The sequence below is a fragment of the Episyrphus balteatus genome, chromosome 2 (genome assembly GCF_945859705.1).
Source record: "Episyrphus balteatus chromosome 2, idEpiBalt1.1, whole genome shotgun sequence".
Taxonomy (NCBI): Eukaryota; Metazoa; Arthropoda; class Insecta; order Diptera; family Syrphidae; genus Episyrphus; species Episyrphus balteatus.
This window is the reverse complement of record NC_079135.1, coordinates 57,510,460-57,523,332: the sequence shown is the minus strand read 5'-3', so window position 1 is coordinate 57,523,332 and position 12,873 is coordinate 57,510,460. Positions and strand designations below refer to the sequence as shown.

Below are 12,873 nucleotides of genomic sequence, written 5' to 3'. Positions count from 1 at the left end.
TTTTTTTCTTTTGTTCAAAGCATTGTTGAAAATATTGTTGGAAATGACGAAAAAAAAATACTGTAAAAGTTTCAGCCCTTAACGTTAACATTTAGTACCATTAAAAAGATAAAAAATTCTAAACACAAATACACAATCTTTCCCATACAAATCATATGGGAAATAGAAATTTGCGATGCGGCGGTACTAAATGTTAACGTTAAGGGCTGAAACTTTTTCAGTATTTTTTTTTCGTCATTTCCAACAATATTTTCAACAATGCTTTGAACAAAAAAATTAATTTTTTTTTGAATCAGTCTAATATACACTCCTTTTCATCAGAATAGGTACACAACTTTTCAAATGTTCATTAATCATTTGTCCCCAATAGTGGTACGTGACCTAACAAGGTTTTATTGTTTTTTGATAGTTTAAGATGTTGGGAAAAGCAACAGCTAAAATTATTTAAAAATGGACCATAACTTTCGCATTGTTTTTCTTGTAAAGTATTTTTTTTTTTCATCAGAATAGGTACACCCTTGTTATCTTTAATGTTTTTGTGGATTTCGAGCAAATTTACCATTAAAACAAATAACTGGACTTTCCTAAGTTTAATTTAATAATCATACTACCATTTTGAAAAACATGGGTGGATTAAAATCGCTAAATTTTGGCGAAAACACCTTAAGAAAAAAAAAAAAACAAACAATGAAGGATCCATCAGTACTGGTATGATTAAAAAAAATTACGAATTGTGAATATGCTCTATCCAGACTTCAGATACAAACATTCTGGGGTAAAAAAATGCAAAAAAAACACTCTAAGACGAGTAAATTTTTACATGTGCTACCAGTTTTGGTGGATTAACGACAAGAATAAAAGTGAAAAACAGTTGTTATTTGTAATTTTAGGACAGTAAATAGAATGGTCATTATTCCCAATCTTCTAAAATGGCTGAATTTTGACCATTTTTACTACACCAAGAACAGAATTGTATGCGTTTAAGGTTTTTGAAATCCTTTACCACATGAAAAGTTGAGTGGTATTTTTTGTTATTTTTGGATCAACGAACATTTAATTTCGATGTCCTTGGTGAGTTAAACTATCAGTCTAACATTCTGCGAAAGGAGAAACCATTTTGAGACCAACTTCATTGTTAAAAAAGAAGTGTTAAGGCATGGAAGAAAGTAATCTTCTACGATAATACAAATAATGAATTTCAAACGTGAAGAATGGTCACAATTGTTTGTAAATGCATATTCAAGAAACTTTTCCTTAATTCTCTAGTATTTGTGAACCAGTATTCTGAATTTTTTAACAGGACCACGCCCCCTACCACAAAAAATGCTCTGTAAAATATTGGGAGGAAGTGCAAATTTAGAAAGTACTTGAGTATCTACCATAGAAAACAGCCCTGAACCTTGTTGAAAATATTTGGAAATGGCTAGCCCGTACTGATAAAATTTGTGATATTCGATTTTAAGACAAAAATATTTCCTAACCCACCATTTAACAATTAGGGAAGAGATTCAGATAGATTGCATAAAGAGATTTAACGATGCAATTCCTGGACAGTTTTGTTATTTTTTTATGAATAAAAACGCCACTATACAAAAATTAAAATAAGTAAAATACATTTTTAAGAAGAACTTGGTTTAAATTCATTTCATGGACCACTTTCACATCATTCTTTATGTGTACCTATTCTGATGAAACAAAAAATTACTCAGTTTTTCGATGTGAAATGCTTTGCCATAGAGAAACAAGAAATATAACCACACGTTTTGAATTATTTTTTTTTTTTTTGCTGATTCTGCTAACATCTTAAACAATGACTTGACATCAAAAAATTATTATTTTTCCTACACTGTGAGGAAAAAACGAATACTGAACATTTGAAAAGTTGTGTACCTATTCTGATGAAAAGGAGTGTATATGAATCGTCAGTTTTAAGAACGGAATAAGTTCACTTTTTTCGAAATTGACTTTTTGATACAAATTTTATATTTAGGCGTAGACAAATCTTCTAAAATGAAAAAGAAAAACAAAAAAAAAAATATTTTGGGTGTCGAAGTTACAGGGCTTGAAAAATTTTATAAGTTTGAACAGAATAAATCTAGGATTTCAGGCTACTGATTATGTCTTAACTAAGACGGTCACGGGTTTTAATTGCATAAAACGTTGAATGGTTATAACAAGAGAAGATAAAACCGCGGAGTGCTATTAAATGAGGGGTCGAAATTGAAGATAGGGGTGCAAAAGCCCCCTTTTTGGTTTTTTCAATATATCTCATAAACAAAGCATAATTTTGATAAATTGATTTTAAAAGTTGTTGTAGAGCAGGCATGTCAAACTCAATGGTAACGAGGGGCCAAAAAAGCGAAACCAAATTTTGTAAGGGCCGCAGATAAAAAGTAAAACAAAAATTTTTATAAAACAAAATTTAAAAAAAAAACAGGAAGAATGATTACATAAATGTTTTTCAGTGACAATTTCTTTCTCAGGCCAAGGTTAGTTAGCCTGGAATTTATATTTAACTCATTCTTCTTAATGGCTGAAGTAACTATGCTAGCATCGACATTGAACATGTAGAGAATCAAATTTAATTTCGGAAAAATGTTTTTTTTTAATCGAAAAAAATAAAATTCCATACCAAAACAGTCCAAAAAAAAAAACATGAAAAAAGTCAAGAAAAATGATTTTTTTTCGCTTTTTTAACGGCACTTTTTTCGGGCTGAGATAGTCATATTAAATTTCCTTCAAAATGCTGGGATCAAAAAGTTTTTTCATTGAAAATTAACCGAAGAATGACCATTCGAAGCTATCTTTATTTTCTCATTTTTTGTTTTACTCAAGTATAAAACGTACCACAAAAAAAAATTTTTGTTTTACTATGTATGTATAACACCTTTTTTTTTAATTACTCAGACTCTATCAATAGTTATTCTATTGTTATCATTAAAACTTTTGTTTTAAATAAATTATATGTTTATTTCATTCAAAATTTGGCTTTTGTGTGAAATTTCAAGCAGTAAGTTTTAAGAACGGAATAAGTCCAACGTTTTTAAACTGTCTAACAGAAACCCATAGAAATAAAATTTTTACCTCATTCAACTCAAATCCGCATGATCTTTATTTTATCTGAAGGTAAAACATCTGAAAACAGAAAATAGAGCCGATATGGTTGGTAAAAAAAGCTTAAAACTTCAGTTCCCTCTGTCGCATCGCCAAGATTGAGACCTTCAGGCTTAAGGAAAATGACAGAGCATTAGGGTTTATGTTCAGAATGTACAAAAGTTTGAAATTAGCTTTCTTACACCAACTGAAAAACTCAAGTTATTCAACCTTCTAAAAGCCATATAAGGCGAATTAAAGCTCCCAGACTTTTCAACTCGGTCCTGGACGCACATAGTTATAAAACACCGAACTTACATTTTGGTCATACCTTCACTCGGGCTATAGAAAATAAGATATTATAAAACAATAAATATGTAATACAAATGTTGATTATCTACTTACATCAGATACATTTTCGGGTGTAACTGTTTCGAATATTTTGGTGGAACTGAGTAATGGTGTGGATGCTGCAATTTCCTTTTTCTTAACAACGTGCATTATGTTCATCTTGGAATAATGGTTGAGAAACTGTAACAAACAGTACAAAGGATCCTTTCTGAAATTATATTCGAATTTTTTTAACATGATACATAGTATCTATGGTGTTTATGAGAAACATGATGGCTCCATACAAAAATGTTGTTATATTTCGTTAAATACTAGCGGTACATATTTATATTTAAGTAAGGTGGTATTACTATTCTATCTGACCAGGGAAGGAAACGTAGACAAAATCTTTTTGAACGGATTCTTATCTGTTAATAAGATTCGCATAATAGGTTGTCCATTAGAGTTACCGCTACTCTCATAGGTTTTTTTTTTGTCTAATTCTTTTCGGGGGAACCCCATAAAATGTTCAGCATTTGCAGATTTTTAGATAGCCTAAGGCTGATTTTGAAATTTCAAAACCAATTTTATTCTGCCCTAATGTTTCTATTGTAGTTGAAATTATACGAGAAGCATTTCGATCAGATACCTTACATCAATCTATAACAGAAAGTTTCATTGTTGACAGAGTTTTCACATCAGCTCTTTTTTAAGGTCAGTATTGAAAATTTAAATTGAACACAATGTAGATTTTTTTAAGTGAGAATAAACAAATTTAGCATCTGAATTATGCGTAAGAACACTACCTTTATTTTAATTGTACAAAGTCAAAATAGCCCCATCTGGGACCTGGGAGCTAAAGCTAATTTTTTTCGCAAAACAGTGAAAAAAGGGATTTTTTGGAACTTTGAACGAGTGTCGGTACCCTTTATCCTTATCCAATCGAGCTGTAATGTATGGTATCTAAAAATCTGCAAAAACTGAACATTTTATGGGGTTCCCCCGAAAAGAATTCGACGAAAAAAATTTCTATGAGAGTTGCGGTCACTCTATTGTCCATACAACACATGCACATTCAAGAATTGATCTTACAAACGAAACATAGAGGGTTTTAATTACGTAAGGATGCGTCACTGATTTTTATGCAGGGTTCCCCGATAAAAGATATGGAAAATTTAAAGAGTGATTCTTGGATGTATTTAAAAAAAAAAATTTTTTACAGTAAGTCTCTATTTCCAAAGTTGGTATCATTTTCTGATTACTTTTAGTTACGATAACGATCATTTCAATGCTAGAAACTTTGTTAAGGTCTTAAATGTAATTGTGTTTAAATAATGTTGAATCTTGTTTGGTTACTCATATATTATTTTTAAAAGGCTATTCATTTTTTCATGCCCGTGCAAAATTTTCAGTCAGTTTTCTTCGAAAAATGCGTAATGAACATACTGTTTTATTACTTTATTCTTATGAAGATGGAAATAATAACCAAAAAATCAAATTAAAGTTGCTAAAATAATGGGCCATAATTCTAAAACTGTTGTAATTGTCAGTTGCGGGCTGATCGTTTAAGCCGTTTTGAAGTGATCTTGGTACATAATTCGCCTTTCAGAACGCTTACCACTAACCGAAAGCTTCAATTTAGATCAATAACAATAGGTGTGTTTTTTATTACCACCGGTCTTAAAAAACACACCTAATATTGCATATGATTCAATCCACCCTTTATATCTAAAGCGATCTACAGTCCTTTGAACCGTTTTAATGTTCCACCATTCCTTGTTTAATGTGCGAAAGTAAGTGTTAATCAATATTCAAGTGCAGCTAAATCGAACTTAACTCTTCTTTCGTCATTTTCTCAATCTTTTTTTTTCAAAATAACTGAAGACTACTGTTTTGTATATGTCTAAGACACTAATGTCGATTTCTATTTGAAACAGAAATTTTTGGATCAAATCAGGTGATCTCTTGCACCAAATGTATAATGCCAAGAGATCTATTTTTATTTGTAACTGTGTGCGAACAATTATTCCATATAAAAAAACCTAATCAAAAATGTACAAAAACAAATGTTCACATAAAAATGTCAGTGTGTGAAAGCGCGTATGCAAATAGGTGTAAATCTCGTTAAACATCGAGATCAGAGAAATTTGGTCTCACATCAAAAATAAATAATCTCTTTTGGCAAATAGAATATGAGATACCATTATTTCCCGGTATTTTTTGACAGAAGATCAAAAATAATTGATGTTTTGTGGCAAATGCATATTCACATAAGGACAATTCAATGGAATGGATTTGGCAGATTTTTGTATGTTTTTCGATCTTATTTATTTCGTTTTCAAAATTCAAAAAGGGTCACTCCTAGCTATATAAGAAAAGGAGTGATTTCAAATTCCAAAATTAAAAAAGGAGTGAATTTTTGGAGTGAATTCTTCACTCCCAAAATTTTGAAGGAGCGTAGTGATTACATTTGACTTCATGGACTACTTGTCAAATTCTTAGGTGCTTGTTTTAATTTGTTTTTGTGAAGAAAATTATATTTATTTATACAAAAATTCAATAAAGTATCGTAAAAATCATTGCACACCATGTGCAATGGGGTAGCGCTGATATCAATAGGGTAAGCGGGGGTACATTTGACACCGGGGCACATTTGACTTTGCGTTTTTCGGTATGATCGTGCCCTTAATTAATAATAGTTTGGATGAAGAAAGAAGCTAAGTTTGATTTAAAAAATTTTTGGGAAATTTCGTAGTCTTTCATTGACTTTTCGCGGAGTACCACGTGTTTTCGTGTTTTCTGTATTTCTGATCTAATTTTTGACCATCGGTATGTAAGCGATTTCTGAACCTAATAAAAAAGTTTTTTTAATGGTGAATCAATATTTTGATAGCACTATGCTTATAGTTAAGTAAATTAAAACCAGTTTTGTAAAAAAATAGTATTAGTTATTGAAAAAAAAGAAAAACAGTTATGAGGCTCCTTCGGGGCACCTTTGACTTTTGCAATGTGGGCACAGTTTTACGTTGATTTTGGGGATTTATATATTTAATAAATTATTTAAAAATAAATCAACATCGATTAATTTTGATTAAGATTTAAATGGAGAGATTTTTTGAAACATTTTATGGTTTTTTGTTTTTTCTTCTTCTTTTTAGAAAATAAATTTTCTGATTTATTTTTTTCATTATATTGTTTAGTAGATTGTTTAAAACCAAAAATTTATTTTTTTTTCTAACTAAACAATAAACGAGCAAGATCCGCTGATAGTTTTAAAAATATAATGCACACGATGTGGGGTTTAATCCACCATTGTCAATTGTACCCCTTATAAAGTCAAATGTGCCCCGGTCCCGTGAAGAAAATTATATTTATTTATACAAAAATTCAATAAAGTATCGTAAAAATCAATAAAAGTGAATTTAAAGGATTGTGTTATTATTTTATTTATTATTAAGCATTATGTCGTTTTCCAAAATTATGGGAGTGAATCACTCCTTTTTCGTGCAATTTTGGAATTTTTTCACCAAGAATTTGACAAGTGGAGTGATTTGACGTTTGCTTTGCATGTGTTTGTAATACGAAATAATGAATAAAATAATAACACAATCTTTTAAATTCACTTTTAGTGATTTTTTACAATACTTTATTGAATTTTTTTTGTAAATAAATATAATTTCCTTCACAAAAAAAGTTAAAACAACCACCCAACAATTTGACAAGCAGTCCATGAAGTCAAATGTAGAAGTATTCGTAATCACTCCGTCACTCCTTCAAAATTTTGGGAGTGAAGAATTCACTCTAAAAATTCACTCCTTTTTCAATTTTGGAATTTGAAATCACTCCTTTTGGAGTGATTATATAGCTAGGAGTGTCACTCCTTGAATTTTGGAAAACGACATTACAAACACATGCAAAGCAAACGTCAAATCACTCCACCTTTTAAACTCGTCGTGAACAAATTTCAAAATTGCACAAAAAAGGAGTGATTCACTCCCATTATTTTGGAAAACGACATTAGGTGTGTTTTTTATTACAACCGGTCTGAACTAGACAAAAAAAACGCAGTCTGGGCTAAGCAATTTACATGTTAAATACAACAACACCTTAGCCCCTTGGGCTTAGTTGTTTAGCCCGGAGATTTCTCTGGGCTTAACTTTTTGAAGAGTTTTAAATCTGTGCTACCAAACAAATTTTTCATAAATTGTTTAGAATTTGTTTAAAAACGTGAAAACTCACGTTTGGAAGGACAAAATGTATTAAAATAGTTTTGCTAGCTTACATTTTTGTATCTCTTTGTAAAACATAGTAACATACATGAAAAATACAAGAAAATGACGAAAGCGAAAAATATGACAACTCTAAATTTTTGTTGTGTCTGCTGTTTTCGGAACATTCAATATACAGTGCTGCCAAGATTTCAGGTTAAGCCCCGAGGCGTTTTTTTTTGTCCAGTTAAGACCGGTGGTAATAAAAAACACACCTATTATTTAATTAGTCAGCTATTACACGAAGAATCAAGAGGCTTGACTCTTTTTTCGAATTTTCTTTTGATAATCATTCTGTGAGGCGCGTACTATTACACGATGCCTTTTGAGTCAAGGACTCAAATTTGACATTTCTCTTTTGATTTAAAATTTGTTGTTGTTGTATTGCACCAAGAAGCAAAAAGAAATGAGAGGGAATGTTGAAAAAAATAAAAAGTGGAAAAAGAAACGTCAAAAAAGAGTCTCGGACTCACGACCCTCCGCACAGAGTGACAATTCGCACATTTAGCGGGATTTAATTAAAAAAACAACATACATGAATGTAAACAAAAACCAGTTTCTCTTAAAGCCTAAACCTCCCCCTCAACGATTATGCACATTTTTATGCGTTAGAACCAAGCACAACAACAAAAAATTGCTTTAGAAATTAACTTTTGTATTATTTTTAGGAGAATGGTCTGATTTAGTGCCAAGTGGATTTTGCTTCTGTTGCAAGCGGTTCGTGAGGTTTAAGGGAAAAGTTTATTTTGTTTATATTTAATATAATATTTGTGATTATAAACTTAAGTTTTTTTTTTTTTATAAATTGTTGTCATAAAAATGGGGGTGCTTGAAAGCGAAAAAATAGTGAAAAACTATGTGTTTTATGTGTTCATTAGACAAAAAGTATAATTTTACAGTGTTTTTCAAGGTTGAGACCCTTTTTGTTTTAAAGCTGTATAGGTATATGTGGAAACAAAAATTGTTTTATCTTTTTGCGCACAGGTGCGACACGAAATTAGGAAAAAACAAATTTTTGATATTTGGATTTCCAAAATCAAAATTAAGCGTTTCGATGCTGTGTTTTCCTTCGTTATGGATAATTTTAAAAATTTTTCATTTTCTGAAGAGGCAATTAAGTCAATAAAGGCAACCTTCAAAACTTTATACTTGAGGTTTGACGAAAAAATGGCCAAATGTGGTCGTAATAGAGAACGCTTTGAAAGCAATAATTGTGATTGGTTAAATGAAATCATTAAACTGCCACAAATTGTTTTAAATGAAATTCCCTTATCATCTATAACATCTTCGTCACAAACCTGCTACATTTGCACAGAAAAACCATCTGAAGTAAACATTCAGCTTATAGACTAGATGTTAAAGTTTGGCAGGTTAGAGATCAAGGGTCAAAGCAAGAACAAAATGATTCAAGATAGATTTAGAGCTGAAACTCAACAGCCCGGCAACACAAATGATGGCAACACGGCCAGAAGATTTTTTAGAGATGAAGAAAAAACTGCTGAAATTACAGGAATCGATATTGAAATCATAAAAAAGGTTCACATTATTTTAGAAACGCTTGGATCTGGGTATGTAATTGACGTAGATTCCTTTTAAACATTTGCAAGAGAAACGAGGGAGCTATATATCAGAAACTATAGCTGGTTTTATATGCCAGCAAGTATTCATGAAGTTAAATATCAAAGACCATTTTTGATAGTGGCACTGTTAAAGCCAAGGTTATGGAAAATAGTAAAAAAATTAAAATCTTATAAGAAAGTAGTTTCCTTATTTTTCAATTTTCTCAAAAACTAGAAGGCATAGGAACATATGGTTTTTAGTGTTTGATAATGAGTGAATTAAAGCAGTTGGATTTATCAATCAATTTTGTATTGATATCCACAGTCTTTAAAAATATAGTCCTCTATGTGTTTTTTAAAACTTTTTTTTCCCAAATTTTGACTTTGAAATTGGTTATTTAAAAAACTATTTATTAAAATAACTTGATTTAAAAATAGGAATTTTGTATAAAATGTTGGCTTTTGAAAAAGGTATCTTTCATAACTGTAAGTGTTGCCATCGTTTTTAAATATTTTTTTCTTAATTTTAAGTAATTTTTTAGAAAATGCCCTTCCCCCTTAAACGGGGGGGGGGGAATTGACCCCCTCTCCTGTAGTAAGAAATGCTTGTATTTACCTCCTCTACATGAATTCGTTACAATTCTTCACCTTGTGAGTTATCGTACTTTTGCCCAAAAATGACCCCCATTAAACCTCTTTTGTTTAAAAATATGAAAGAATATTAACAAAATTGTTGTTTCGTTTCATTTTGTATATATTTGTTATAAATTCTATAAAAAAAAATCCACGAAAAGTTATAATCTGTGAGCGTTATTAATTAAATCCCGCTAAATGTGCGAATTGTCACAGTGCTCCGGTCGGATGATTTTTTGTTTCATCTTTTTTCTCTTTTGCACTCATTATGTTTAAAAAGAGTCGCGCTTCTTGAGGTTTCATGTAATAGCTGACTTAATTCACTAAATTAAGTATTTTAATACATTAACATTTAGTATATTCATTTGTTTCATTATTTTTCATATTGATAGTATTCCATTAGTTGGAATACTTTTAATACTAGGAACAATGAAACAAATTATATAGCACTAAGTGTTAATGTATTAAAATACTTAACTTAGTGAAAAGTTAACGAAATAAGAGCGAAAAGGAAAACATTCTGTCGGCCAATAGAAAAGGTTCACCCTATAAACGATAAAGAATTGAATTTTTCACCTACAAAAACCGAAGAAAACCCCTTTTTATTAATGCATATTCAAAGATATCAGGGGCGTACACCCCCTTGGGACAAGCGGGGCGGCGCCCCGGGGCCCCCGACCGACCCCAAGGCCCCCACTGGAGACAGTGCAGAGAAGGACGCTGTTAGCATAAATTGAGTTACGAAGTAAATTAAAATGTATTTGAATCAATGGTAATGTAATGTAATGTATAATGCAATGGTAGCCACACAATATATATTAATTTAATAAAAAGGTTACCCAAGGGGTCCCAAAAAAATAAAATGCTTTTTTAAAAGAAAAATTATAATTTTATCTTAGGGCCCCAATAAATATTACTTGAAAAATCTTTGCATCCACAAATAATACATTAGAGGCCCCAAAAAAGCAAAAAAACAACTTCAGGCCAGGGGCCCCAAAAGCCTTTACTTCAGTGCGCTAAAAAAAATTAAATTAAAAAAAAAAAATGTTTTTTAAATTAAATTACATTTGTTGATGGATTACTTAATATTACTTTAGGAGCCCCAAAAAATATGACTTCGGGGCTCCAAAAATATTATATGTATGAAGGGTCCCAAAAAATGATTTTTCAGGAACCCCGTTAGTTGAGAGGCAATCAAATATTAATTTGGGGGTCCCAAAATCTATTACTAAGGAGCCCAAAATATTCTCAAATTTTCTGATGGCATGACAAATATTATTAGAGGATTCTCAAAAGCTATTACTTCAGTGGTTCAAAACAATCAAATGAAAAATTAAATATCAATTCAGGGGCCCCAACATTAATACATCAGTGCCCAAAATAAAAACATTACGTTATTGGTGGCATTCCGAATACTACTTCAGAACAGAGGCCCCAATACCTATTAATTCTTGGCACCAAAAAAATTATAATATATTTTAGGGGCCTCTAAGCACTTAATTTTGAGGCTCCAAAAATAGTTTTTCAGGGGCCCCAAAAGAAATAAACTATGTTTCATGATGGAAAATCAAATTTGTACATATTACTTCAGAACAGAGGCTCCAACAACTATCAATTCTAAGCTAAAAAAAAATTTATTTTAGGGGTCTCTAAATATTTAATTTTGGGGGCCCCTAGTACAAGTATTTACTACTTTTATGAAAGAAATTTTAAGAAAGTATAGCAAAGTGCATTACGAACATATTATAACATTAAAATAAACCTAAAAATAAATAAGCCATACAAAAAAAAGTACGGCGTATACGTACTTTTTTATCTAAGGGGATCCCAAAAATCGAAGGGGCCCCAAAATTTAGTCTTGCCCCGGGGCCCTGGCGACTCAACGTACGCCACTGAAAGATATCCCTTTTCCTGACTTATTTATAAAGAACAAGCTGATTCAAAACTATTAAAACAAACTTAAGTTTAATATTTTCAGACTTGTTTTTTTTTTTTGATTTTTTGATTATTTTTTTTATTCAAAAATTATTATCAAAACTCGTAGAATTCAAGGACAAGCCATTCCCAAATTTTTCCAACAAGTTAAAGGTCCAATGAATAGAAAGACTATGCGAGATATTACTCGTTTTTCTACAGAGAAACTGTGCTGCCGGTGTGAATACCTCGTTATTCTGCCGAAAAGGCCCGACCCTTCCCAGCGAACGGCTTGAGAGATACATCCTATCTCTGAATAGTGATCTCTTGAGCAGAGAATGGGAATGGGTCAAGAGTGAAAGAACGAATGATGGTACCGAAGTGGTGGTAAGCTTGAGTCACAAATCTTTACCACTCCTGAGGAAGGCTGACTTCAAGGTACGCGTTGGTATCACCAGGTGCAAACTTAGGTTGATTCGCAACGATAGAAAACAGGTTAATAAAGCGATGAACTTAAACTTTATTATATAAATGGAATTGAAAATCTTACAAATCAATCTTCATCATAGTAAAGCCGCAACTGCTAACCTTGTCTACCTCATGGAGAGTAGACATTACGATGTGGCCCTGATACAGGAACCCTGGGTTGTTAAAGGGAATATCAAGGGCCTACATTCAAAGGAACTACTGCTGTACAAGTCTAATTTTGGCAGCCAAAACAGTAACCCTAGAACATGCATAGTAGCTAAGAAACAGTTTAATCTTTTTATCCTAACTACTTACAGCAATATTGACCAGACAACGGTAAAACTGGAACGGGATGGGCTTCCAACGCTTATCCTAACATCCACTTATATGCCGTACGACAGTATAGAAGGACCACCTGCAGATATCACTAAAACGTTGGTATTTTTCGCAAGTAAGAATAAATTTGATATTATTTTAGGTTGTGATTCTAATTCACACCATGTGCAATGGGGTAGCACTGACATTAATACCAGGGGCGAGTCCCTTTTTGATTATATCATCGAGAACAACTTACTAGTAGCTAACAAAGGCAACACCCCTACCTTTGT

The 12,873-nt window shown here is 31.6% G+C and overlaps 1 protein-coding gene across 3 annotated transcripts in view; it reads right to left on the bottom strand.

Annotated features, from left to right (window-relative positions):
• Positions 1 to 12,873, bottom strand: part of LOC129908811 (gamma-tubulin complex component 2 homolog) — a 90,488-nt gene that overhangs the window by 68,201 nt on the left and 9,414 nt on the right. For all 3 annotated transcript variants that reach the window (XM_055985596.1, XM_055985597.1, XM_055985598.1), the window contains exon 3: positions 3,499 to 3,652. In XM_055985596.1, the coding sequence (XP_055841571.1) occupies positions 3,499 to 3,652 (154 nt within the window). The remainder of the gene's footprint in view (positions 1 to 3,498; positions 3,653 to 12,873) is intronic.